General features: G+C 56.5%; 1 protein-coding gene across 6 annotated transcripts in view; it reads right to left on the bottom strand.

Moving 5' to 3' along the window:
• PAX2 (paired box 2) overlaps positions 1–25125 on the bottom strand; it is a 94200-nt gene extending 69075 nt beyond the window's left edge. For 2 of the 6 annotated variants that reach the window (XM_039465011.2, XM_003922294.4), the window contains exons 1-4: positions 24749–25124; positions 14229–14339; positions 10580–10748; positions 9616–9813 (exon numbers count right to left, since the gene is read on the bottom strand). In XM_039465011.2, the coding sequence (XP_039320945.1) occupies positions 9616–9813; positions 10580–10748; positions 14229–14339; positions 24749–24773 (503 nt within the window). In that variant the 5' untranslated portion in view covers positions 24774–25124. Of the gene's footprint in view, positions 1–9615; positions 9814–10579; positions 10749–14228; positions 14573–24748 lie in introns of those variants that run through there. The other 4 variants (XM_039465013.2, XM_039465012.2, XM_074382756.1 and 1 more) reach the window with 4 other exon arrangements.
• Positions 25126–25415: the final 290 nt, after the last annotated feature.

Here is a 25415-nt window from a genome sequence, read left to right as displayed (position 1 = left end):
TCTCATCTGGAGTCTGCTAGGGTTTCCCAGGACCATTGCAACTGGGGTAAGGAACCCAATTTCCAACCCCTTCTCTCTGGCTCTCCTAGACTCTAGACAGTCACAGTCGGAAGGCTGCCCGCCCTAGTGTCACCTCCTTGCAGAAGCACGGTAGAGTGGGGAACATGAAACCCCCACTGGTCCCTAGAGGAAAGATGGCCTTCCTTATCAGATTCTCCTCACTCTTCAGTTATAGTTTACTGAGATTGGCCCCCTAACCCCAACCACCCAACCTGAGGAACAAGCAGGAGAAGGAGAAAGAGCAAGGAGAGAGTAAGGAACTGGGGGAAGGGAGAGAGATATCCACTCTGCAAATGATGAAAGGAGGCCACTATCTTGAACCTTTGTCTCTACCTGAACACACGCTCCCTTTGAGGATGGCAGCAGACACGCATGAAACAACCGCTTCCAGTTCTCCTGGAGCAACACTACATACTCCTTCCAGCCTGACCATCACACGCAGCTTGACTCACTCATCCCGCAGAGCAAATGCACACTGCTCATAAGTGTTCACATCCCCAAACATGCGCATGTGCGCAGACCAGATGTGTCGGGACCCGCCTCATGGACCCATCAGGATGTCTACTGTCATTCAACCATGTGCTCTGAATGTTCCAGCAAACATTCACCAACATCCCAAACAGGCAGGCCATCCAAGTGACAGCAGGGACTTTCATTCTGGGGCCAAACAATCCCTTTACCCAGAAGCCTTCTGAGTAGCAAGCCACCAACTCCCAGTTTGACACAACTGACTCCTTTTGAGAGCTCCCTGGGAGCCAGCGCCATTAGACAGCTTCCCAGGGCATGGAAGCCAGGCTTAGCTAGATACCACCAGCACACGTACTCTTTCCAAAGCAGAGCCATGCACAGAGGCTCCCAACACATCCTCACCAACTTCTCTTGGGACAACGCTCTAAGGCGGGCACCACTGCTTGCCCTCCAAAAGTAAGATGAAAGCTTCCGGGATAAGAGGCAGAATGAGGGTCCGGCAAGCCAGAAGCTGCCTGCAGACTTCTCATCTCCTTCAGCTTCTAGCACCTGCCTGCCAGGTATAGGCTGGGCAGGTGGGCCCGGCAAAGATCCCAGGGCCAAGAGGGAGCACCAGGACCAGGGAGAGCAGCCGTCAGTGCTCCCTTGGGGGTGCTTGGCTCACGTTCAGGGCACGCTCACGCTCAGCTCACGCTTTTGTCCTCCCGTTCTGCCTGCTCCCCTCTCGCCCAGTCCTCGCCAATCCTTCCTCGCTGATTTCTTGACTCTACTGTGCCTGCAAGGTGAACACGGTTCCCCTCCAAGCCTGCTGCCCTGCCTCAGCCCTGCCAGGAGCCACCACCGCTCCTGTCCCCTGGCTTGCTCTGTTCCCAGGTGGCAGCAGAGAGAAATCGCTGTGGTTCAGGCAGGACTGAGGGCAGGCAGAGGAGGAAGTCCAGAGCAGCGAGGACAAAGGCTCTGTGTGTGGAGACAGCTCTCGAATCTGGAACCCCCAGGAGGCAGGGGCCTCCCATCCTCCCTTGTGGCTGCTCTCCCACTCTCCCTCTCCAGCCTGCCGGGGACCAGGCTGGAGTCACTGCACCGCCCACCTGCCTTGTAACCGGGCCACGCAGACACTCACGAGGCTCCTCCCAGAAAGGGCTGCACAGCTCCAGCCAGGCCGCTTCCCCTCCCATGCCACTTCCTTTGCTCCACACCATTCTCAGAAACCTGCTCACCTTCCTCTTCCCCCTTCTTCACCGCCTCTGGGCCTCTCCTCAGGGCCCATAAGCCTGGACTACCAGCTGCCTGGGGCTCCAGCTTTCTCCCACCACCCCCAAGACCTTGCCAGGCCACCGAGGGCTCCAGCTAGGAGGAGCAGATCTAACTCCCCTTGTAGGCTCTGCAGTGCCGCATCCTGCCCTCAGCCATGCGCTTCAATCCCCAGCAACCCGGTCCAGGTCAGGGCAGCGCCCATCCTCCCACCTCTCAGCTTCATTGCCTCCTGCCTCACTCTCCCAGCCATCATCCTCACTTTCTGCCCCTCCCTGCCCACACCCCACCTCTCCCCCACCAACGCCCCCGCTATAGGGAGTCATCATCTCTCCTCCACTCCCTTCCCCAGGAGCTTCTGGACTAAGAGACCCAGGAAATGCCCCATCCCCTTCTACTTGCACAGATGTTACTTCCCTAGTCTAAGGCAGAGAGGTAAGTCCATGCAGTTAGGTCAACCAGGGGCTGCTGAATGCTGGCCCATGGACAGAATCAGACCAAAGCTCTGGCCAATACAGAGTTTGTAAAAATCCAGCCTTCCTGCATCGCTGCCTGTAGGCCCGGCCTATGCATGTGCACCAGCTGTTTGCCCAGTTCTCGCCACTTTTCACCTCATCTTCTGGAGCCTCTCCCTCCTGGGGCCCAGGAGTCATTTGTGCCTGGGAGACTCATGACTCCTGGAGCCACAGCATGCCTCCATCACTTTTCTTGGCAAACCAAGAAAAGTCTGGACTTCCGGGTGCTGCTCTCCTTCCCCCAACACCCCTGCCATAAACCCCCACCTTTCTAAAATAGAATGGCACCTGACTCGCTCCCTGTGCCCTGCTCTCTTTCTTTCTCCCTCTTTTCTTCTCTCTTAGAAAACACAAAAGCTTCCTCTCTTACCTGAGAGTTCCCAGCCTACAAGAGGCCCGCTCCCTCTCCTGCAGGGCCAGACCATTCTTCTTTAGCTTCTCATACCCTCAGTAGCTCCTCTGTGCCCAACCCTCGTCAGGAGTCCGCGAGGCGGCTACCTCTGCCATCACGCCTCAGCTACACCCCAAGTCTTCTCCAGAGGCCAGCTCCGCATTTCTCACAAACAGTGAGCCTCTTCCCTATGCCCCTCACACCTGGATTACTGAGGAAAGACCTGCAGGCTGGCCCACCATCATGTCCCCGTGCCGCCGCCATGCCTCCTACTGCGGGCCACAGCTCTGGAGGAAGGATTGTGCAGAGAAAAGCAACTTCTTGGCCGCTTATGAAGTTGGTCCCTAACTAATCCTGCTAGTGGGGCTAGGACCCAAGTGGCAAAGTGAGGAGGGACAGCTGGTCGCACAGCTCTTCATCACAAAGGTGGCATCACTGTAGCAAAGCCCCTCTTATCAGGGGTTAACTGGACTACAGAACGTTATGGTGCAAATAACTGAAGGAAAATGTGGCCCCTTTTGCCAAGATTATGAAATGAGGAATCTTCAGCCTAGCCTTCTTATCACTGCCACCTCGCCCAGTGGCTCAATGCCTGCTCGCCGATTGATCTGATGGCCCAAGTACAGGGTGTCCAGCCTTGTCTGTGACTTCAGGTCATGTCCTGTGGCCTTCCTCCCTTCTCTCCTCTTGGCCTCAGAGCCCTTTCACCTAAAAGCAGACATAGGCAGGCACCCTCCTACGCACACAAAACCACACACACAGAAGATAGCAACTTCTACACCTGCGAACCCTCATGAGTACATTCAAGCCATGCCTTCCTAGCCCCAAAACAAATAGCCTGTTCAACAGGAGAAAACCACCTCAACCCAGTAGTGCAGTGGTAGATAGAAAAACCAAACGTGATTTAATTTCTCATCTGTCTAATGTTTCACTTGCTAGTTGGGCATCGGTTGTGAGACTCTCTTGCCCACTCTCAGTTTCAGGAGCCCTTTCCCCTTCTCTAGGCTCACCTGCATGGCTGGGGAGCTGCACCTGAAGCTGTTTCCCCTGCAAGAATCCGAGCCCTGGACACCTGGCTTCTGGAGAGGTGGGGGATGTGTGGGAAGAAACAGCAGGGATGCAGAGACTTGGCAGGTCAGATGAGCACCCTCTATACTGCATTCTTTTAAAGAACAGGAAGTGAAAAAGAAATTCTTTTCAGTGTACAGATGCTCCTTAACTTACGATAAGGTAATGGCTCCCTAAGTTGAAAATAAGTTGGAAATGCACTGAATACGTCTAATCTACAGCAAGTCATAGGTCAGCCTAGCCTACCTTAAACACACTCAGAACACTTACAGTTGGGCGAAGTCATCTAATACAAAGACTATTTTATACCAAAGTGTTGGATATCTCATGCAATTTATTGGATACTGGACTGAAAGTGAAAAACAGAATGGTTGTATGGGTACTTGGAGTATGATTTCTATGGAACACATGCCACTTTTACACCATCATTTTCTTCTTAACATAAAAACTCCAATTCCAGGTAGACACAAGGAGGGGTTGAAGACAGACCTGAGTATTAAGTGACAACCTGCAGAGTAGCCATCGTCAGAGACCTAAGAAGCTGGGAGCGGACAGCGGGGCTCCTTCATCAGTCCTGCTTAGAAGACTGGGAAGCAGGACCCCCAACCCATGTGGGCTCATAGGGACCCTCTTTTAAGAGGGGTTTTTTAGGTGGTGGGGAGTGTCATTAATCTTCCACACCAGTTACTACTATTGTTTCTCTTTCTCTACAAGCTGTGACATTCTAGTCTGCAAGCACATACCATCATGCATAGTCACGCTATCCCATGTGCCAGACAAGCCCATTTTCCAAATGCCATCCAAAACTCATGTTCCCTACCACCTCAACACCCAACACTGCCGCTCATTCCCTGGGTCTATTTTGCACAATAATCCCCATCTAATACCAACATGCATACGAAGCTACTGCTCTCCCCTCCCTAATCTCCCCTACTCCAGGCACCCCTGTTTCCCTTCTCTAGGGGCTGCTCCTGCTTGGCCCCATCTCTACTTGGCTAATTCCCCTGTGGCCCCTCTATTGAACTGTTGTGCTGTCCATTTCCCTGTGACAAGGGCTCTGGTTACAGAGTTATTGATTGGTTTTCATGCAGACAGATGGGCCCTTCCCGGGCTCCCATCGAAATCCCTGGCTGTATGGGCTGATTGTTGCCTCTCCGGGGTGTAGGATTGCACTGGAGACCACCCTCCACGCAGTCTCCTTTGCCCAGGCCATGAACGGTAATAAATGGAGGCAGCCTAAGCGATAATAAAAGCAATTGAGTAGGTTACCTGGGCAGACTCAAGATTTATGCCTCTTCATATCTGATGTGATTGTTTTATTGAGTTCTCAGAACAGTTGGGATGCTATTTATTTATTTATTTCGGGTTTTCCCTCTCTTTTCTTCTTTGCATCACCTTCTGAAATGCACCTGGAGCTGTCGTTAGCCCCAGCACCTCCTGTCTGCCTTTGCTTGAGAGTTGCCAGCTGAGGTGGGAAGACAGGGCGACCAGCCATTGCTCTCACCTGAAACCCTTCTAGTGGCCCCAACACTCAAAGAACCAGCCAACAGGGAGACAGTCAGACCAACAAGACTGTGGGCCAGGAAGCCCAGGCTAAAACAACTACAAAACAAAAATAGGCTTTTCGGGAGGACAACTCCAGTTCATTTCAAGGAATGCGGATTTCAACCATCACGCCTATTTCAAACATTCTAATGATGGGCAACCTCATCGTAGGAGACTGTCTCTGGGAAAGGACAGGTGAGCAAGGCTTCTCCGACAGAAACTGGTGCGTTGGTCTGCTATTTACGGGACCAATCTGCTAGGCTCAGGGCGACAGAAGGCAAGTTCTCTGTCCTGTTTCTCCTACTCCTCTGTGCGTAGAAGTCTTTTTCTTAACTCTCCAACTTGTCCTGGCTCTTTGCCGTGAGACCAACAGCCCTGACCACCAAACAGCTGCAAAGGTATGGTGATGTGGCAGGCGGTACCACCCCTCTGGCCCAGCTTCATGCCCAGCCAGGTCCACGAGTCAAATAGGCAACATTCTGGAACCCGAGTTTCAGAGCGGGAGAAACAGACCCTAGCCCTGAACGTATCTTCAACATTCCCTGGGCCAGGATGAGTGGCACCCAGCTTATTTGGAAAGCCTTTGAAGGAACAGCTGGTAGACCATTGTCACCCCACTGCCTGATCCAAGGGGAACAATGACTCAAGGACCTGAGCATGACAGAAAAAGGGACACCCAAATGACACAGGATGGAATTCCTTAACACAGCCCTGGGTTGCCACTGCTAAAAGAATGAACATGCTCACCTAGAGCCAAACATGCTACGAGGGAGTATGGGTATGGGAGATCGTCAGAAGTTGATTCCGGCAGGGTTCGCTCCAAAGATCTAGGGGCAGAGAGTGCCCTGACTCCAAAGAGTGTTAGGTAAGCTAAAACAGTTAGGTGACACCCTTATTGCCAGCTCTTCCCAAAAGAGCACCTTCGGGGGATCATCAGTAACCCTAGACTTTATTTGGGGTTTATGCCTGTTCTTTCAAAGGAGCTGTATTCCCTGCCTAGAGTAACAGCCAGACCAGAAGACTCTGGCATATAATCGGGAAAATCCCCCCTGCTTAGACAATTGCTCAGCGATGTAACGAGGTGACCTTTTCCTTTTTCAGTAGCATGGGTCTCTCTCCACCTCTCCCCGCTCCAGGCCATTTCCCATACCAGGATTCGATCTAAAATCCCCTGTTTATAAACACCTGCCCTCTAAGCAGCGGTGCACAAACCAAAGAGCTGGCAACTCCACGCTCAGTCATCGGCAACCCAATATTTAGAAAGATTCAGATAAATTCCACATGCTAAGCAGCCCAGTCAAGCCTTGGGATTTTTGACAGTGGTCTGTGGGAGTGGGGAGGCCTTCCTGACCGAGTCCTCTGGTTCAGAGAGGCATTTCTGAGAATTTGCCAGTGGAGAATACAGGCTGGATGGCCATGCCTTTATCACAACAGGATCAGAGAATGCCAAAACCATTTTTAAAGAATGAAAAAGCAATTTAGTTTATAACCATAACAGCATATTTCAAGTGCGGCGACAGCATCTGTTTTGGGGAGGAGAAGATGAAAAACCTTTGGCTCAGGTGGGTGAGCATGTGTGGACTTCTTTTCTTGCCAGCCACCAGCTCATGCACAACCTTACTCATAACTGTTATGAAACACCCAACACAAGTGGGCAGGTCACCACCAACAAAGCTCTAACCTCAAGAACCACCCGTTCCCCGATGCACCACACTTTCTGCACACAGGAAAATCTCCAGGCTCTTCCTACAGTGAGTGAGAATTCCCAAAACTGAGAAAAGGCAAAGTTCCTGATACAAACAGCACTAGCAGAAACATCCTGTTTATATCAGAATTTAGGGTGAAAAAACAGACCTCAGATAAACCTTACCTCTTCAGAGCAAACCACCTACCCCAGGTAGATTTCTCTAGCCCCAACTCAGCAGCACACTGGGAAGCCCCCAGAATTCTTTCCAAAATATGAACCATGAGAGGATTCTGGCCAAAAGTGAAATTGAGACTACTTTGCCTGCTCCTTGTAGGCAAAGCCAGCCATGAAGCCTAACTGTGGACCCAACGTGTGGTTGGTGGCTTCCCCATTCTTCTCCTCCTACTCCCTCTCCATCTCCAGCAACACCTGCCCACAGATAGCTATTTCTCCACACCCAAAGGAAGCCTGTGTGCCCCTCAGGTGACAGGGCTCCATGCTGGGCAGGTTCTGCAGCTATCATAGCTGACAAGCTGAGGCTACTCTTTCCCCACCCTCATCTCACTTGTGGTTCTCTTGTGGTCTACTTGGTCCTAATTCTGGTGGGTGCACCTCAAGACCTCTGGAGCTCGATCCTGGGGTCACCTGGCCCTTTCTCTCCATGGCAGTTCCAAACTTGAGCGTAAGCCAGTTTCCCAAATCATCTCAGCTAATGAGGGGTGCGTGTTGTCGGGAGAAGGGACAGGGGGTGTTGACAGGGTTGCCACACCTGACTTGTCACACCACTCCTCTACTTCATTCAAGAGAAACAGATTTTCTAAACCCTACAAGACTCGGATTTCTCCAAAGGTCTTGCAAATTCTGTTACTGACAACAAGCATTTCTCCTAAGTGTTCTGCAGAAGACCACCACCCAGTCCCAGTGACGCTGCGCTCAGCAGGGCCACTCTTGGCCCTTGGCTGTTCTTCTCTTGAGATCTCAGTTCCAACTTACTCCCAGAACCAGCAGTCAGGCAAGAGGCTGAGTCTCTACATGGCTCATAAAACAATGCTTTGTCCCCTTCCCCTCCCGAAGTACCACTCAGCCCAAAGCTGCTCCAGTGTCCTCCCCTGGCTTTTAAAGCAAAGGACTTATTTCTCTCCCAAACCACCCAGCATCTCTCTCCAGCTCCTTTGGAAGGTATCTGAATGTCAAATCACTATGCTTTCAATACCTGGCTGAGCTAGGCCCAGGGAGCTGGAGGGTTTTCGGAGGGTGTATAATTAGCTGATCAGTATTATGTTACCCTGTTCATAACTGAATAACCATTTTAATACAGATGGCACACACTGGGATAATTTCTGGGGTCGCCTCGCAATACATTACAGCACGAGTGTGGCACAGGGAATCTTCTTTAGCCAAGGTACATTCTACCAGCTAATTTTACCTGCTGTTTTCAGGATGATTTGGGATAATTCCATATCATTTGCAAAATATTTAAAAAATCCTTGATACGTGTTGCCAGTTTCAGAATAAGGCACCATCTGAATTATTAGCTGTCCTGATAATGAGCTTATGAAGAATGCAAAGAATAACAAAGGTATGAAATGCTTAGCTCTCTTTTCATTTTGGGGTATCTTAAATTGGGGGGGCAAGCCTGTGTGGGACTTGCTTCTGACTGGAGTGTGACTTGTGCAGGAACTCTGTGAATAACTGTCAGTTCGTACAGTTCTGTGATCTTGAAGCCAGCCTGGGTTCCTGAGCCCACTGCTGCTTGTACGTTCTACAGCTACCACAGATAGGCATACTGGCACACTGGCTAGGGTGGATGCGTGTGCAGTGTGCATATGTGTTCTCCCAGAGAGCACACTGGAGTGGTCTGGAGACCAGGAGATCTAAACATCCTGTATGTCAAGCTGACTCAGACCTGTGTTTTCCCCACATGTGTGCGCCTGTCAACAGTGCAAAGACTTCAGCCTGGAGACAGGCACCTTAGGTGATCGAGGGTATCACCTGAGTTTCTTTCTCAGAGTCTGGAGTTTTCCCTCCCTGCTTGGCACCCCTTCCTTGTCCAGCTCCTCTACTCCCTGCCAGTTGCTGGCTGGTGGTCGGCATTTGTTCTGCAAGCCCAGATCCCAGAGCTTACAGGCCAGAAATTTGTGTGGAGCTGGCTGGCAAGACCAGGCTCCTGGGAGGTGAGCTTTGTGGGGGCTGGCAGGGAGGGTGGGGGAGCCAGGACAGGTGGCTGCCCCTGGGGAAGGAGCAGCCTTTAGAAAGGGAAGTCTGTTTGGAGGGGATGAATAGACGCTGGTCATTTTAAAGGCTCCGGCTGCAGGCTGTGATTGTCTCTAGATCCCAAGGCTGGATGCTCGTAATCTTGGAGTCTTAATTACCACAAACACTTGGATTCATTTCCAGGACGCCGGCGGGAGAAGCCTGGCAGGGAATACCCAGCCCTGAATGGGAGACAGCCCTGTCTGTCTGTCTATCTCTCTCTTCACAGGTCCTCTTTCCCTGACCGAAGGATTTTGGCTGGGAGCAGGGAGAAAGGGCAGAGGCTGGACAAAGAGCAAAGACTGGGTGTGGAACACCCCTGCAGGCAGGAGCCAGGAGCTGGAGTCCAGCCCTGAAGACCCGAGTGGCTTGCTCACCTGTTGATGGAAGAGACGCTGGGCACTGTGTCATTGTCACAGATGCCCTCAGCCAGGAGCCGGTCTCGGATCTCCCAGGCGAACATAGTTGGGTTCTGTCGCTTGTATTCAGCAATCTTGTCAACCACTTTGGGCGTTGCCACTTTGGGCTTGGAGCCACCGATGACACCCGGCTTGATGCTGCCCGTCTCGTAGTACCTGCGCCGGGAAAGCCGGCGGGGTCAGCCAGAAGCGGATGGTGGCGGGGCAGGGGGGCTGCAGATTCCAGAGCTGCTGAGCCACTCTCCCGCCCGCCAAGGCAGCAGTGTGGAGGGAAAAGGCCCAGTGTGGCTGAGCTGACTTCCCGAGGGTGTTTGGCTAGGATGAGGAGTGCCATGGAGGAGGATAAAAAGGTGTACCATCCCTTCGGGGAGATGGCTACACCAGGGGCTGGGTGCACACCAGCCCGAATAGGCACCCGTGGGAGTGAAAGCTCAGCCTTTCATTTGGGAGCAGCGCTGCAACGTCTCAGGGAGGCCAGGGCTGAGGCACCACCTCTAGCCCTTTCCTACTGGGCACAGAGCATCTATGGGAACCAGGACACGCCTGCGTCCCAAATGCTGCTGCTTCTCCTCTTGGGGACCCATTTTCACCCCACCCCATTCCTCTACTGCCCCCTCCACCCCATTAACTGCCTTAACGCCATTAGAAAAGTCATTCCTCCCTTTCCGAAGCCAAAAGTGGGATGCCTTCTCACCAGGGACCAGAAGCAGGACAGGCACTGGGTGACCCTGCTCCACCCTCACTCCTGGGTCTTTGGCCACCATCTGAACACTCTTTCCAAAAGCAGCACCTCTGCAGACCCCTTTCAGGACCTCCTTCTCCCACTTGGCACTGGATTTTTAGCCAAGTCCTGGGGCTGGAGACCCAGGACTGGCTGGGGAAGTAGGCAGGGCGTCTCCCGGGACAGCTGCGAAGCCCTCACCTGCCCAGGATTTTGCTGACACAGCCGTGGCTGACCCGCAGCTGCCGGGAGATGTCACAGGGCCGCACACCCTGGTGGGCCAGCTCCACGATGCGCTGCCTCACCACGTCGGGTAGGGGCCGGCCGTTCACAAACACCCCCCCGAGCTGGTTCACACCCCCGTGCCCTGCTGGGGAGAGACAAGAAAAAAACACAACACCCCACACACAGCAGGGACCGGCCATTAGTCAGGGTCCGAAGCCCGGGACGTGCGAAGGAAGCAGGCAGGGCGGAAGGGCATGCTCCCGAACTTGAGAAGAAAGGTGGTGGACCCCCACGACCATGAGGAGGAGTAGGGACTGGAACCCCCGCCCGGCTGTAGAGACGGGGAAGCGCCGGCGCTGGGCAGAAGACTGGGGGCTGGGCGAGAGGGGGACTCAGGCAGTGCAACGAAGGGTAGAAAGCGAAGGGAGGACTGCAGAGAAACCGGGCGACAGAAAAGAGGGAAGAGGGGGAGAAAAATGGCAAAGGGGAATTCATGCCAGCGGAAAGAGTGTTAGAAAGCGAGGAGAGGAAGGGCCCGGCAGAGGATGGGATCGTGCGAAGCAGCATCCCGCCTGAGCCGCCGGCAATCAGGGAGCTGTCCGTCCGTGCGGGGCTTGGAGGTGGAAGATCAGGGGGCGTCGGGGCTCGGCTGACTGTTCATCAGAGCTCCCATCACAGAGAGGGGATAAGTGCCTGACACACACACCCCCCTTTCCTCTCGGCCTCTTTCCTAAAAAGTATTAAATTGCAATCGGAATTTTTCTACCTCGTATCCTGTCTTGTTTGTTTTGGATGAGGAGTTTTTCTAATGTTATTTATCTGTAGGGGGGCCGTGTCTCCCCCTCACCTCCTTGGTATCTAAAGTGGAGCAAAGAAGGCGGAAGAGGCAGGGGCCTGGAGTCTGCTGCGCTCGGAGACCGGGAGGCAGCCAAGAACGGCTCCAGGCAGCGGGCGAGAATGCCTGCTGCTTGGGCTCGCCTGCCTGCCTGCCGCACAGCGCAGGGCTTAGTTGGGGCCCACTGTCTCGCCCGGGTGGCACGGCACAGGCCGTGCCGACGGGTTGATAACTCTCGGGGCGCCCTGTGTAGCTGGCCCAAGCCCGATTCGCGTCCCTTTGACTCCTCAGACCTCTGCAGGTTCCCAGGAAACTGAGCGGCTCGGGCGTTTGCTCTCCCGACCAAGAGAACGGCACGGGGTTTCCAACCCGGCTCCAGCGTGGGCTCCCGATCTTGGAGCCTAGGCGGCCACTGGGTGCCAGGCCTGAGGGTGCTTCCTGGTGCCCCATTCTCCCTGGCCTACAGCAGTCTAGAAATCCTGCACCCAGAGCGATCAACCCGCAGCCGCAGTTACTGAGCAATCCAAGCGTGGAGACTTCTAGCGGCCGAGTCGGGTCGGCAGGGGCCCGCAACCTGCAGCCCCTGCCCCGCTAGCCTCACGCGAGTTTTCGGAGAAAGCGGGGACATTTGTGCCCCCCTCATTTCAATCCCATCCCTTTGCGGGGGGACCTAGAACAAGCTTGGGTGAAACCGCTGGCGAAAGGCCTCTGATCGGGCTGCTGGGAGAGACTGGCACCTCTTCTTTTACCTCCGTGCCCATCCCTTTAATCTCCCTATCTCTAGCCCCGCTCCTCAACCCTCCCCTCCCTCCAAACCCCAACCATCAATAATTTAGGCCCCGGGAGAACTCGCGTTACCGGTATGAAAAGGCGGCAGCTGCGGGCAGATTAAAGATGAATAATTCAGCCTCCCCGGGCTCCAGGCCCGGCCCCTCAGCCCCAATCTAAGGGGTGGGGATGGGAAGGGGCCAAGACGGGAAGTCCAGGGCTGGGGGACGGCCCCGAGCCGGCCCTGAGTCGGGCCCGGAATGCGCCACTGCCGCCGGCACCCACTCGGGCTGCGGTGTCTCACCCGCCAGTGAACAGGCCAGCGGGCCCGCGCTGCGGCTGTCTCGCTCCGATCACCTTCCGCTGGGCAGTGCTCCCCTTTGGGTTTCAAAGAGGCTCCCCGTAGGCAGCTAGGACTCGGCGGATCCCCAGCGGAATCCACAAGAAAGGAGAGCGAGAGCTGTGGCAGCCGGGCCGCGAGGCCGAGAGGCCGGCTGGCTGCGCGAAGACTGCGTGTGGACCCGGTTCCACTCCTCCCGAAAAGGAGCGAGGCTTTTCGGCCGGCTTGCCGAGACCCGCGGCGGCCTGATGCCTTCGGCGTGGCTTTCCTGCGCTTGGAAATTACTTAGGAAAATATATTTTATCCCAGGAGTATTTTTAACGCCCCCCTCACCCCGTAATGTTAAATATATGCTTAGGAAAAGCCCAGCTCTCCCTCCTCAGCTCTCTTCTCCTAAGCACAGGTCCAAGCCAGTTCTAAAGTTTCCTTGTGAAAAGTTACAAATGATCCTTAATTATTAATCTGCAGATAGGGAGGAGTTTTCTATTTAGAATTTTATCTTTTTTTAAAAAGCCTGCAAAAAAAAATTTTAGGAATAGTTTTTCAAGCTAAAGACTGATATAAATTAAATTCAAATTTCATTAAAATAACTCTCTCTTTTCTCCCCTTCTCCCTTTTACTCTGTAACATTGTTTCAACCTTCTTTTTTCAGTTTCCTTTCCCTTGTTTGGATTTCTCTTCCTTTCTCCCCAGCTTTGGCATTTGCTTTCCTTTTGTTCTTTCCCCCTCATTTTTTGCTCTTTGCTGACCCCCTGGCCATGTTGTTGGCTGCAGGATCCTCAATGTGGAGTGGGAGGCTAGGCGAGGAGCCTCCAGAGCTGAGAGCAGAGCTGCACTCTGCCGGGCCCACCTGGAAGGCTGCGCTGCCGGCTCTCTCCCTGACTTCGATTTCTTCTCGGAACTCCTCTTTGTTTTTAGAGCATCTCCCAGGCAGAAGCAGGGAAAGATGACCATCGCGTCTTGACAACCTCAGATTCCCAATGTGAAGGGAAGGCGAAGCTCAGGGAAGTGAGGTGGGAAAGAAAGGAAGAGGAAGGAAATATTTCAAACCAGCCCACAAGAAGCCTGGACTGGGCTGGAAGGGCCTGGAGATGCTGAAAGATGAGGGTCAGAAGGGGGCACCCCACCCCCATGCTCGTCTGCCCAATTGTCCTTACACTGAGGCTGACCACTCTTGGAGTCTCCTGGACCCCACAACTCTTGAGTTTGAGGAAGACAAAGATGTGAGGAGAAAAGAGAGGGAGGCAAACAGAGGAAGAGAGGGAGAGAGAAAAGAGAAAACACAACAAACACCACCCTGAAAACTGCCTGCTAATTTTCCCCCAGCACAGGGCAAGAGGCTGACTAGGGAGAGAGCGGCTGGAACCAGGACTCCGGAGCTGTGGATCCCATGACCTAAGAAGGAGGGGATGGAAGGAGCAAAGGCAAGTGATAGGCACAAGGGAAGGTAGGAAAACAGGCAGGCAGAGAGGTAAGTATGGGTGACAGAAGGCAGGAAAAGAAGCTGGAGGCATTAGAAACACCAGGCAAGGTAAAGAGGAAGAACGAAAGGAGGGACCAGGAGAAGCCAGGGTGGCCTCCAAGATGGGACCTGAGTGCGGGGGGCCGGGGCCACGCTGGAACTGGACCGGGTTGGGAAGGACAGCCCCGACCCGGGACAGGAGCCGGGCGCCGGTACTCACGGTGCATCGCCGAGAAGGGGTCTGCTTTGCAGTGCATATCCATGGGGAGGCAGAGGAGCGGGAGCAGCGCGGCCGCCGCCGCCGTGTCGCCTCGCAAACTCAACTTCAGGACTTGAGGAGAAAAGGGAGGGACGGTGGGGGAGGGAGGGTGAGTGAGCGCCCGGCTGCTGCGGGGCGCGCGGGGCCGAGGGGCGCAGTGCTGCGCTCGCCGCAGGGGCTCCTCCGGGCTGGCGGGAGCTTCCAACCGCAGTAGCCGCAACTTGCCACCGTTAGGACTTGGGGCTGGGCGGTCAGCAGAGTGGCCCCGGGGCGGTGGGCCGGGCCGGGGGGCACTGGGGGCGCATGGCTCGTGCGGCCACTGCAGCCAGGGCTGAAGCCGGGCGGGGGAGGCGACTGGCTCAGCTCCCCTGGAACCTGGTCATCCAAGAGGCGGTTGTCCGAGAGCGCGCGGGGCGGGGGCGGCCCGAGGGCGCCGGAAGGGGAGCCGGGCCTCTCCAAGTGCCGGCGAGTTGGCGAAGTTGGCAGAGAAGTAGCAATCCCGGGGATGTCCGAGAGGGCGCCTGCGGGAGGGGAGCGCGCGGGCCGGGCCCCCGCCCCCGGAAAAGGCTGGTGCGAGGCGCCGCGGCCGAAGGGCCGGGAGGGAGGGAGGGAGGGAGCCGAGCTGCGCTGGCAGCCCTGGGCTGGCCCCAGGTGGGTTGCGGCTGCGAGAAGACTCGGCCGGAGACTGGAGCCTGGGCTCCCGGTGTGTGTCTCTCTAAAAGCTGCAAAGCCCCCTCCAGACCCCCTCCCCCTCCCCGCGCCGGGAGATGGATGACTTGTCAGACAAAGGCAATAGATTCCACCACTCTGTGATTCGCCAGCGCCGGAGCCCCGAGCTTCGGCGAGGAGGGCCCCGCGCCTGTCACTCCGGTGCCCGCAAGGGGAGGGCAGAGGAGGGGGAAATGGGAGGGAGGGAAGGAGGGAACAGCGGGCGTAGCAAGACGGAGGGAGGGGAGCGGGCCGGGGGAGGGGGAATGGGAGCCCAGGATTAAAACTACACTGAGAAACGAAACTCGCCGATAAGATAAACGTTAGATAAGGATAAAGAGCGGCCAGTCTAATGAATATTCAGGTAACGACAGAGGGCCTCGGAGCGCGCTGCGCTCTGAAGCCAGGCTCTCAGTTCTAACTCGCCCGGCCCTGCAATCCACCGGCCAGTGCCCGCCTCGGCCGCGCGGCCCCGGGCCCAGTCCGAATTCCTAGCCCCAATCCCACCATCCTCGGCTCTGAGTTACCTTCCGTTCCTTCCCGGCTCTTCCTCCCTCTTTCTGGTTCTTCCCTTTGGCCTTTCCCTGCGGAGGTACCTTCCCACCCACGCACCACCCCCACTTCTCAATCCCACGGAAAAGTGTCCAGCAGTTTGTCTTGTCCTCTCCCGTCCCACGCGCGACGGCGCGTAGGGCCTCCCCAGTTCCCTTGCCCACCAGGTCTGGGCAGTCCAGACGCTTGGTTTAGAATCGAGCTGGAGACCTCAGGCGAGTACCCACCTGCCTGGGTGGGACCTGGCGGAAGGCGGGAGAGCAGGGGGACTTGGTTCCTGAACCCTCGGGAGGAGGCCAGGGGAGGGAGCCAGCGCAGGTCGCCGGCGGCAGGAGGATGCGGGAGACGAGGCTGGCTCTCCCCGGCTGGGAAGAAGAGGAGGCTGCGCAGGCGGCTGAGCGCCGCTGGCTGCTAGCTTGGCGGATCCGGAGCGAGCGCAGGAGGCGCAGCGCCGGGTCGGCCCCACTCCTGCCGGAGCCTCCGCAGCTCTTGCCGGCACTCGCTCCCTTGCTCGCTGGGGTCCGCTCGCACGCACCAGACAGGAGAAGCCCTTTGTCTCCTAACTGGTTAAGTACAGAATATCCGGGAGATCTTTATGAAATATTTTCCTTCGTCTCATAAATCATCTTGGCACTTCAGCTGATGTTTTAACTCTCTCTCCCTCCTTGGTCGCTTTTCCCGTCTGCCTCTAAATGAACATTTTCTCTCTGGTGTTTCCTCCCCGCCACTTCCCTGAGTCTTCGAAAGGGCGGCTAGGCGAAGCCTGTGCCGCGCTCCTGCCGCCGGGACACGAGGTTCCTCCAGCCCAGTCTGCAGCTCCGGGCGCCCAGCAGAAGCGCCGCGGACTCGCGCTCCTCTCCCTCTGGCCGGAGCCTGGGCGGCAGATTGGATGGGGAGAGGTGCACCTGCCTGACTCAGCCTGACTACTACTACCCAGGTTTTTGGGACGCCCTTATTCCTCAGGAGGAGCTCAGGCCAGGCTCAGTGGGACGGGGTTCTGAGCCTCTCACTCCTGAGGGGCCTGGGTCCACCGGGATCCTGGCATTTGCCCTCCCTCTTGTATCCTCCAGAGCCCGATAAACTTAATCCACCTGCGGAGTAAAGTCTGGGAGGAAAAAACTCCTCCCCGCCTGCCCCTCCCAGCCCACCACCCCACTTCCCTTGGGTGGCTACGCAGGTTGGTTCCCTTGGGCTAGAGGTTGAAGGCGAAGGGCCCAGCCCCTAAGGTCAGTCTCTTCCTCTCAAGGCCTGCAGATGGCGCTCCCGGGTTTGCTTTGGCCTCACAATCCCACGAACACGCACTAACTTCGCGTAGGGAGCGAAGAAGGAAAACAGTCCTGGCAGCCTAAAGGGAACAGCTTCCAGGCTAGAGAGCAAGGGAGCTCAGATAGTATTAGCTAGCACAGCCTTGGCTTTCCCTCTGGGAAGTAATTAACCCACAATTGGGGTGAAAGGAACGTTGAGAAAGGGTCTTTAATTAGAAGCGTTCGGAACTAAAGTAACCCTTGCCCCAGGTCTCTCCATGTTAGTCATCCAGGAATTTGTCTCCAGGCATCTGAACTATTGGAGGCTGTGAGTAGAACCACTCCTCTTCCACACAGACACAGCTTTTTCTAGAACCACTAGACAGATCCCTATGTTACAAGTACCGCGAAATGTGGGTGCCCACAACCATTTTCACATGTTGGGCCAGAAGGATTTTCCATTTTGTAGAGAAGGGGACTTCATGCACCAGGTATGCTGGAAGTTGTTCTCACACACCTGTCCTTCACCTGCACCCTCTGAGGAGCCAAGACCCTTCCGGTAGTCTGATTCCCAGGTAGCCCCTGCTAACCCAGGCGTTCCCCTGTTCCTGGGACCCTCTCCCCAGCACTGCACTAGCTGGACACTCACCCTCCCCCCAGGCCGGCTTCTGGCCCCTTCCTCCGTAGCTCCAGCCCATTCCTGGGTCTAGAAAGTCAACGAGCAATGTTCCCTAGTGATTAAGAACCCCCTTTCGCCAAAGCTCTGCTTTCTAGGGCTCCAGGAGGAAGGGCTGGCCTTCATTCAGTCACTGGCCGCTCCTCCGACTCCCCCTCTTCTGTTCTCTTTCTTCTGTAGAGTCTAGAAGTGGGGGGGGGGGCGAGGAGCAAGAAAGGCAAAAAGGGAAGAAAGAAGAGGAAAGGGGAAAAGAAAGAGAAAGAAAGAAAACAACCCAACCCCAAACACTACCCGGGCTCCGACCTGTCAGGGTTGGTCGCTTTTCCCGTCTGCCTCTAAATGAACCTTTTCTCTCTGGTGTTTTCAAAGCGGCCCTTCCACCCCCCAACCTAGGGGCATTTACACTTCAAACAAGGCGCCCGCCTCCCTGCGGAAATTTAAAGGCAAATAAACTTTTGGGGAGTTGCTCTGATACCCATCTCGGGATTTGCTTCATTAGCCGCCTCTGTGCATCTGATCTGCCCAATAAATCTTCCTTGTGGATCTCGGCTCCTTTGCCTTCTCGGCTCCCTTCCCTGCCAGGCTTGCCCAGGCGCCTGGCGGCCCCCAGCCTTGTCTCCGCCCTGCAGGCCGAGCTACTGCCTGCCTGGCGGTTCCACTGGGCCGCTCCCGCTCTGCCTGGGCATAGGTGTCGGGGTGGCGGATAAGCACCCCACACCTCGAATGTACCCACGCACCGGCGCCCCAAGCCAAGCCAAGCGCAACTCCTGGGCTTTCAAATGCGTTTCTGGGCGTGTTGTGAAAAAGTGAAGTGCCGGTGTAGACCCAGTTTGCTGCCACTCGCTCCCGCTCCCTTCCAGAAACCCTTTCACCCGTTTTCCGGTTTCCAGTTCCCTGGCCCGGGTGTTTTCTGCGGTGGCGAGAAAAGGCAGAGGCGTGGCTGCCTTCCCCACCCCTGCAGGGCCCTGACCCGGGGCCCAGGCTCCTGGCCTCCAGCAGCTTGGGAAGGCTGCTGAGCCTGGGTGGGGAGGGCGGGGGGCTGCAGGAGCATCCCAGCCGCGCCCCTCCCCCGTGGCCGGGACCTGCCATCCTCCTTCCACTTCCCGGGGAGCGGCTAGGGGAGCTAGGGATTTAGAAATTCCGAAATTAAATGCATCTCCCCAGGAAATGCTCCCCACAGCGCGGACCAAATTAAACGCATTAAAGTTCAGGGGGGACAAAGCTGTTTAGAACCAAGGAGGGAAAGCTAGTCCGAAGGGAAGAGACGCAGGAAGGAGGGGAGAGAGGGAGAGCAGAGCTGCAGCTTCGCAGCCGAGCTTCATTTCTGAATTATTCCCACTTTTGAAAGTTCAGCACCAAAAAGAAAAGAAAGTTCTGACAACCGAACTCCAGGGCCAACCACCGAGGCTCACTCTCCCTCTGGGTCCCAGTGCACCCCAGGGCGCAACCCTCCGCGGTTAGATCTCAGGCAGGCGAAACTCACACCCCCGTCCTCCTCTGCAGAGAGTCCTGACCGGCTTCTGCCCGGCCCTTTCCCCCTCCTCTTCCCCATTCTCTCCCCGCCCCTCCCCCCTGGCCCTCTGGTCACGTTGGAGGATGGTTTTTTTTTTTTTTTTTTTTTTTTTTTTTTTTTTGGAAGAGCTTCTGGTACAATATGGAGCACCATGGGCTGCAATTTCACACTCCACAGCACATTCCCCCTAAAGCTACTTTCTTTTTTTTTTTCATCTAAGACCCCCTAATTTCTGCTTCCTCGCTCCCTCCCTCCCTCCTGCTCTCACTCTTCTTTTCCTGCTTTTGTTCCCAATATTTGGGCTCCCTGCATGAAGCCCGGGGGGCCTGACTCCCAGCTGGCCCCGCCTGCTGGGTCTGTTGGTCCTGTGGAGTCCAGGCACACTTGCTGGGCCTTTATCCTCCAGGATTCCTCCCCCTTTAATCTAGCTTCCCCTCACAAGAGGTCCTCGCGACCTGCCCGGCCCTTCACAGGCCCTTTGAGGAGGAATGACAATGCAAGCCACTTGGCCACCAAAGCTGCCTCTTAGTGGCACGGGCCAGCCAGGTGGCTGCTGTCCATGGGCCACTCTGCTAGGAGGCTGAAAAAATAGTGAAGCTGGGAGAAACCCGGCCAGCAAATCTAGAGAGTAAGAGTGAAGGTCCTGTCCAACAGAGAACAAGCTTCAAGGGCTAGGAGCCCAGTGAGGCCCTGGTACTCGTGGCTCAGAACTCGACACAGCCTTTACCCCCTCCCTACGTACCCATGGACCTCTGCACAGCTAAAGGGACCACTCACCCCACAGCCTTCAGGAAAAAGTGACAGCCACTACATACATAGTCCCTTTGCTTCTTTGAGCCTCAGTTTTCTCACCTGTAAAATGGGGTTGATTACGCCGGTCTTGACTACTCCATGGAGCTCGTCAATAGGGATTTTGCACCCAGACATCTCTCTAGCAGAGGATGGAATAAACGCCCAGCTTTCTGAACTCTTCCCCTTCCACAAAGAAGTAAAGGAGGGATCTGAGTGCTTAGACAGGGCAGGAGGTGATGTTTTCCACCCAGCTTCAGTCCCATAAAGGTTACTGGGGATTCCTGAGCGCACCGCCTTCCTGTTCTGTTTTGTTTGTTGCCCTTTCCATTGGCTATGCCACACCCTGTCCAGCTTTCCCGTTCTTCTCTCAGTCTAGCCCTCCTGCCACTCCTTCATTCCCACTTCCTGCACCCCCCACCAACTGCACCAGCGCAGCCGCTAGAGGGTCGGTTAAATTCCTCACCGCCCACCCCCCAACCATCACCACCAACAGCCGGGTTAATTGTGGCCTCCAGGCGCAGTCCCCTTCAGCCAGTCCGCCAAAACCGTCGGGAGGAGCTGGCCCATTGGCGGAGACCTGGGGAAGGAAATCCCGTCCGGTCCGGTTCCAAACAAAGAAAGTTGGTCCTCCCAGGACCTGCAGTTAATCAGTCAAAGCCAGACGGACAGGAGACGATGGGGAGAGGCCTGCCTGGGAGGAGGTTTGAAGGAGGGGGAGACAGCGGGGAAGAAAGAGGACTTAAGAGGGCCTGAGGTAACGGAGAAGGCACCACCCGTCTCTGGAAGGCCTGAAGAGGCTGGTTTGTGCGAAGCCGGAGTCCCCACCTGGCCAGCTGTCCCCTCCCCTCCTCCCCTAGGCAGGGCGAAAGAGTCGGAGGGAGGCTGAGAGTTGGTGGCGAAGTAATGATTAACTCTCTTAGCAGCCCGGCCCGGAGCCCGCGGCCTCATCGGGCTGTGGTCGAGGGACACAGTGCAGGCTGACCCAGGACGTCCCCGGCGTTACCGCCACCGTCATCGCCGCCGCGACCAAGGGACCTGCGGAGGGTGGGGGCACGCGACAGCGGGGGCAGCCGAAAGGGAGCGGAGTGCAAGGCCAGGGGAGCACACTCCAGAGGCGGGGAGACTAGAGGGAACGAAACAGCCACAGCTGAGATACAGGATAAGGAAGGGGCCCCGCGGGTGAGCGGTCGCGGCCGGGCCGCGCTGGGGAGAGTTGGAGAGGGGCGGGAGGACCGGGCTGAGTTTCCCGGAGTTGCGAGCAGGCACCAAATCTACCGTCTCGGATCCATCCGCAGCGCGCCCGCCCTCCCTTCCTCCTCTCCCAACAGCTGTGTGGATGTGAGGAGCAGGCGGAGAGCGCGCCAGAGCCGGGAGCGGGTAAGGCAGGGGGACCCTCCAGCGAGACCGGGAGGCCGAAGGGCAGGGTCGCCGAGGCTGGGGCAGGCTGCGAGGTGGCTGGAGACAAAGGATTCGAACGCAAGGGAGAAGGGACTCGGGGCGAGAGCGGCTGGCTGAGACAGGAAGAGGCCCGAGGAAAGGGGCGTCTGGGGACCCGCCTGGGTTTGTCCACTCCTGCAGCCTCTGCCCACGTTCAGCCTGGAGCCGGGACGTCCCGGGGCCTCCTGGCCCTAGGTCTTGGGGCTTCGAGTCGGGGTTAGGGGTGTTGCTGGGTGTTGGTGTGGCTGTGGGGGCCGTGTGTGTGTGTGTGTGTGTGTGTGTGTGTGTGTGTGTCTTCGCGCGCGCGCGACGGTTTAGGCCCGCGGGGAAAGGGAGAAGCCGAGGACCCTCGCTGTAGGGTGAGACCCCTGCCCCAGGCGACTGCCAGCCTCTGCCCTCTAAGATCCAGAGCCGTCCGTTCCCCGGACTTGAAACAAAAGAGCTGAACCGAATCCCCCAGGAGCCAGGACAGGGTCTCTTTCTGGAAAAAAAAAAAAAAAAAAAACTTTGGTTTGAGACTTTAAGGGTCACCTGCCTCCAGAATTATTTCCTAACTTTCTGTAACTGTTTCTTTAAAAAAGAAAAGGGGCAAAGTAAATCATGGAAAGAAAAAAGCTCAGGTTTTCGCTCCACCAAGTCTAGACCAGTTGGGAGGTCTAGACCCGCGGATAACGAATACATTGAAGAAACTGTTGGGGGGAGGAAGCCCCTTTCAATTTCTGAATCAATTAAGCGGAATTTCTGATGTGTCTCTTCGGTGGCTGAGCCTCTGGATAAGGGGATCGTGAGAGTGTGCTTGAGTGTTGTGAGGGTGTGTAAAAAGTGCGAGAGGGTGGCGAAGGGTGTTTAGGCAGACGACAGTGATCCAGGCGGGGCTGAGATGGGAGCAGGGGACCCATATCCAGCACCTACCCCTTCCCCCCTCCCTGCTGAGGCTGCTCCGAGGCCAAGGCCTCGGCAGCCTCTTCCAGCGGGGCGGCCAATCAATCCTGCAGGTCAACACAGCAATTAATAACGGGGTGAGGAGGCCTGGCAAAAGAGGGCCGGGAGTCGTCAGGCTGTGTCTCCCCCAGGCTCTGAGGGCCTGGCGCCCCAGTGGGGAGAGGGAGAAGCCTCCCAAGGTAGACAGAAACCTGGGAACTCAGTGCAGGCCAGGGAGGGAGCTCAGGGCCCCAGAAGGCAGAGGCAGGGGACCAGCGTCAGAAAGCCAGAGACCCGGCTGGGACAGGGCAGCCGAGAAAAGGAGGACATCGAATAAACTGCTTGTTTTTATAAGTTCTAGGGAATAGGCAGCGATCGCTGAAGATCACCATTGCCTAGTTGTTGATTCAATCCCCTTTCTCCTTCCCACGCCCTTTCCTGATGGTTTTCGCTGCTCCAGAACAGGCTCAGCGAGTCTAAGTAAAACCCGCATCCTTCGCAAACCCGGCTGCGGGGCAGTTGCGCCGCGGCATCCGGCAGGCACACTCGGTCAGGCGCGTCTGTCATTGTCATTTTAAACTAGCCGGATGGGGTCCAAAAGGGCTCTGGGGCTGTCTAGAGGAGGCAGGGCCTCCCGGGAGTCGTGCCCCAGCCAAACGCGGCTACCGAAGAGATGAGGGAAGAGGCGGTCAAAAGAGAAAGAGGCAAAGAGAGAAGGCGGCTGGGAGGGCAGAAGACTCCGCAGCTCTGCTTGGTGGGGCCGCCTCGAAGGGCGGTTTCCTTCTGTCGGACACAGCCCTGTTCCTGCCCAGCCCCGCAACTCCTCCCCACCTTTCCCGGAGCTGCTGCCGCCTGGAACACCAGCCCCGCACCGGTAAAGGCTGGTAAGGAGGGAAGGGAAAGGGAGTGCGGTGTGGACCCGGGCCGCCGGCTGCAGTGCCAGACGCGCCGGGGGAGCGGCTGCCCCGACCCGCCAGGCACAGGTAGGCGCAGGCGCCCCTGGGTAAGTGAAGAGTGCCTTGGTCTCCTCTGGAATTTCCTGAGCGCCAGGAAATTTGGAATGAGGACCCTGACAGGCACTCAAGGATGCCCTCCATCACACTGCCTTCTCTTTCCCCAGTCTTGGGGAGGGGCCTAGAGGCCTTGCTGGGAGACCTGCTGGGACTGGGAACCCGGTTCAAAAAATTCAGGCCTCAATGCAGGCAGAGCCCTGCCCAGAGGGAAGATGGAAAAGCAGGAGTCTCAGGAGCTTGAGCAAATGGGACAGGGAAGGAAGGAGGGGTGGGGCTAGGAGGCATCAAGGAGCAAAACAGATTCAGAAAGAGTGAGGGAGAGAAAGCCCTGTGCAGGAGAGGAAGAAAGGGGAGAGAGGTTCTCAGGAAGGCCCAGACGTTAGGTCTGTCCTTGGGCTGAATATTTATACGGTCGAGGGGGTGCACAGATGGGCTCTCAATTGAATTCCATCTTCAACACCATCAGAGATTGATTTTGTACTCGCTTTTAATTTTGCCATAATTAATTAGATCATTACAACTGTTTGCTATTGATCTCCCTACTTAAACCTCTGGTGCAGAGGGTCTGCCCAGAGCCCTAAAAGCTCAGGTGGCCACAGTTGACGCTCCTGGGGGTTCAGGTTTCCCAGTGGGGACATGGCCTTAGGAGGGGAATTGGGTAGAGCCCAGGGATTGGGTCGAGAAGCTAGATCAAGGGTAGAGCTGGGGGTGGGACCTGGGTTATCAGCTGAATCAACTGGAACCTGAACTGGGGGAGGGGGAGCAAGGAATGAGGTTTGGGAAAGGTGAGGAGTGAGGGGGAAAAAAAACCCACAAAGGCCTCGAATTAGGTTCTGACCTCCGTGGAATTATTTGGAAAACTCTGGAAACCGAATCCAACTCTCTCTCTCCCCCGCAGTCCAAAACTAAACTTGGGTGCCTGGCTTCCCACCCCTGTACATCAGCAGGGCACCTAAAGGGCAGTCAGAGCTGAGTTGGCAGCCCTGGGAGACAGAAGGAAGGAAGAAAAAGAGAGCAGCACTCCACTCCCTTAGTCCTTTGGGTAAACATTTTCCGATTTCTCTCCCCATTGAGTCCCCTGGGGCCTGCCACCTCTCTCCCCTATGCTGCCCTTGAGTTGAGGGACAGAGCCTTCTCCCTACACAGGTTAGGTACATAGACACTAGTATTCATAATCAAATACACAAGACCCTACACACAGGTGCACACAGCGTTTCCCCACCCTCTGGCATCGGCGCTGGCCCAGCTCACGCTCGCTTCTTACTGGATGCTAAGGCCTTCCCAATGCTCTCAACTTGGAGGAAGTTCTGCAAAATATCTGTGTGCCGAAAGTAGAACTAGAAAGTCCTAACCACACAGCCGAAAGGAAAAAGCCAAGTTCTGCAAAGGGACCAAGCGAAGTTGTAAAACTCACGTTTCCTGAGTGGAAAGTTTTTGTAAGATTTAGAGGACGCCGGGAGGGACGGCCCAGGAGGCCGCGGGGCGCAGAGTCTGCAGAGCCTCAGTCCCCAGGCTTCACAGTCGCCGGAGAACCGGGATAAAAGAGAAGAGGAGCCCGCCCCGGCCCTGGCTGCCCCCAGGCCCCGTCCTTGCCCGCGGCGCTGACGGGTCTCTCCCGCTCGTACCTGCCCGACCCGCGCGCTCTTCCATGCTCTGCTCCCCGCCGCCGCGTCCTGGGCCTGGGTCTGGCTGTCCCGCTCCTCTGCGGCCGGACAACGCGTCTCGCCTTCGCCGCCGCCGCCCGGAGATCTGGGCGCAGCCACCCAAGACCAAGCGTCTCAGATAACCCGGGCGGCCCGCCGCCTCGGCTGTGAGCTCCGCCCGCGCCCGCTCTCTCACTCGCGGCCGCGCCGAGGCCCCGCCACCCCGAGGATCCCCCGGCTCTCCTCCCCGCACACACGCGCGCACAAGCACCGAGACCCTAGCCAGCCGCAGGCAAGCAGCCACCCTCGCTGCCTGAGGCGCCCACGGACCGCAGCCCAGTCTAGACGCCGACACACCCTCTCACCCCACCCCCTCTTCTTCACCGTCACACGCCCCCCTCCAGTCCCACAGCCTGGCTCTCAGGGGCGTCCCCGCTCTCGCCTACTCCCCAACTTGGTGCGATTCGCCTTCCCCACGACTCTCAGCTCTCGCCTCACCCCACTTTCTGGAACGTGAGGCTCCACAGCCTGCAACTACAATCTTGGGTCCCAGCCTCCCTTTCCAGGATCTCCGCAGACGTGCCCTCACTCTCTCGGGCCACACAAGTGGTTCCAGAAGGGCCCTGTCCCCACTATGTTCAGTGTGGAA

The sequence above is a fragment of the Saimiri boliviensis genome, chromosome 12, assembly GCF_048565385.1.
Source record: "Saimiri boliviensis isolate mSaiBol1 chromosome 12, mSaiBol1.pri, whole genome shotgun sequence".
NCBI lineage: Eukaryota > Metazoa > Chordata > Mammalia > Primates > Cebidae > Saimiri > Saimiri boliviensis.
This window is presented reverse-complemented; position numbering and strand designations above follow the sequence as displayed.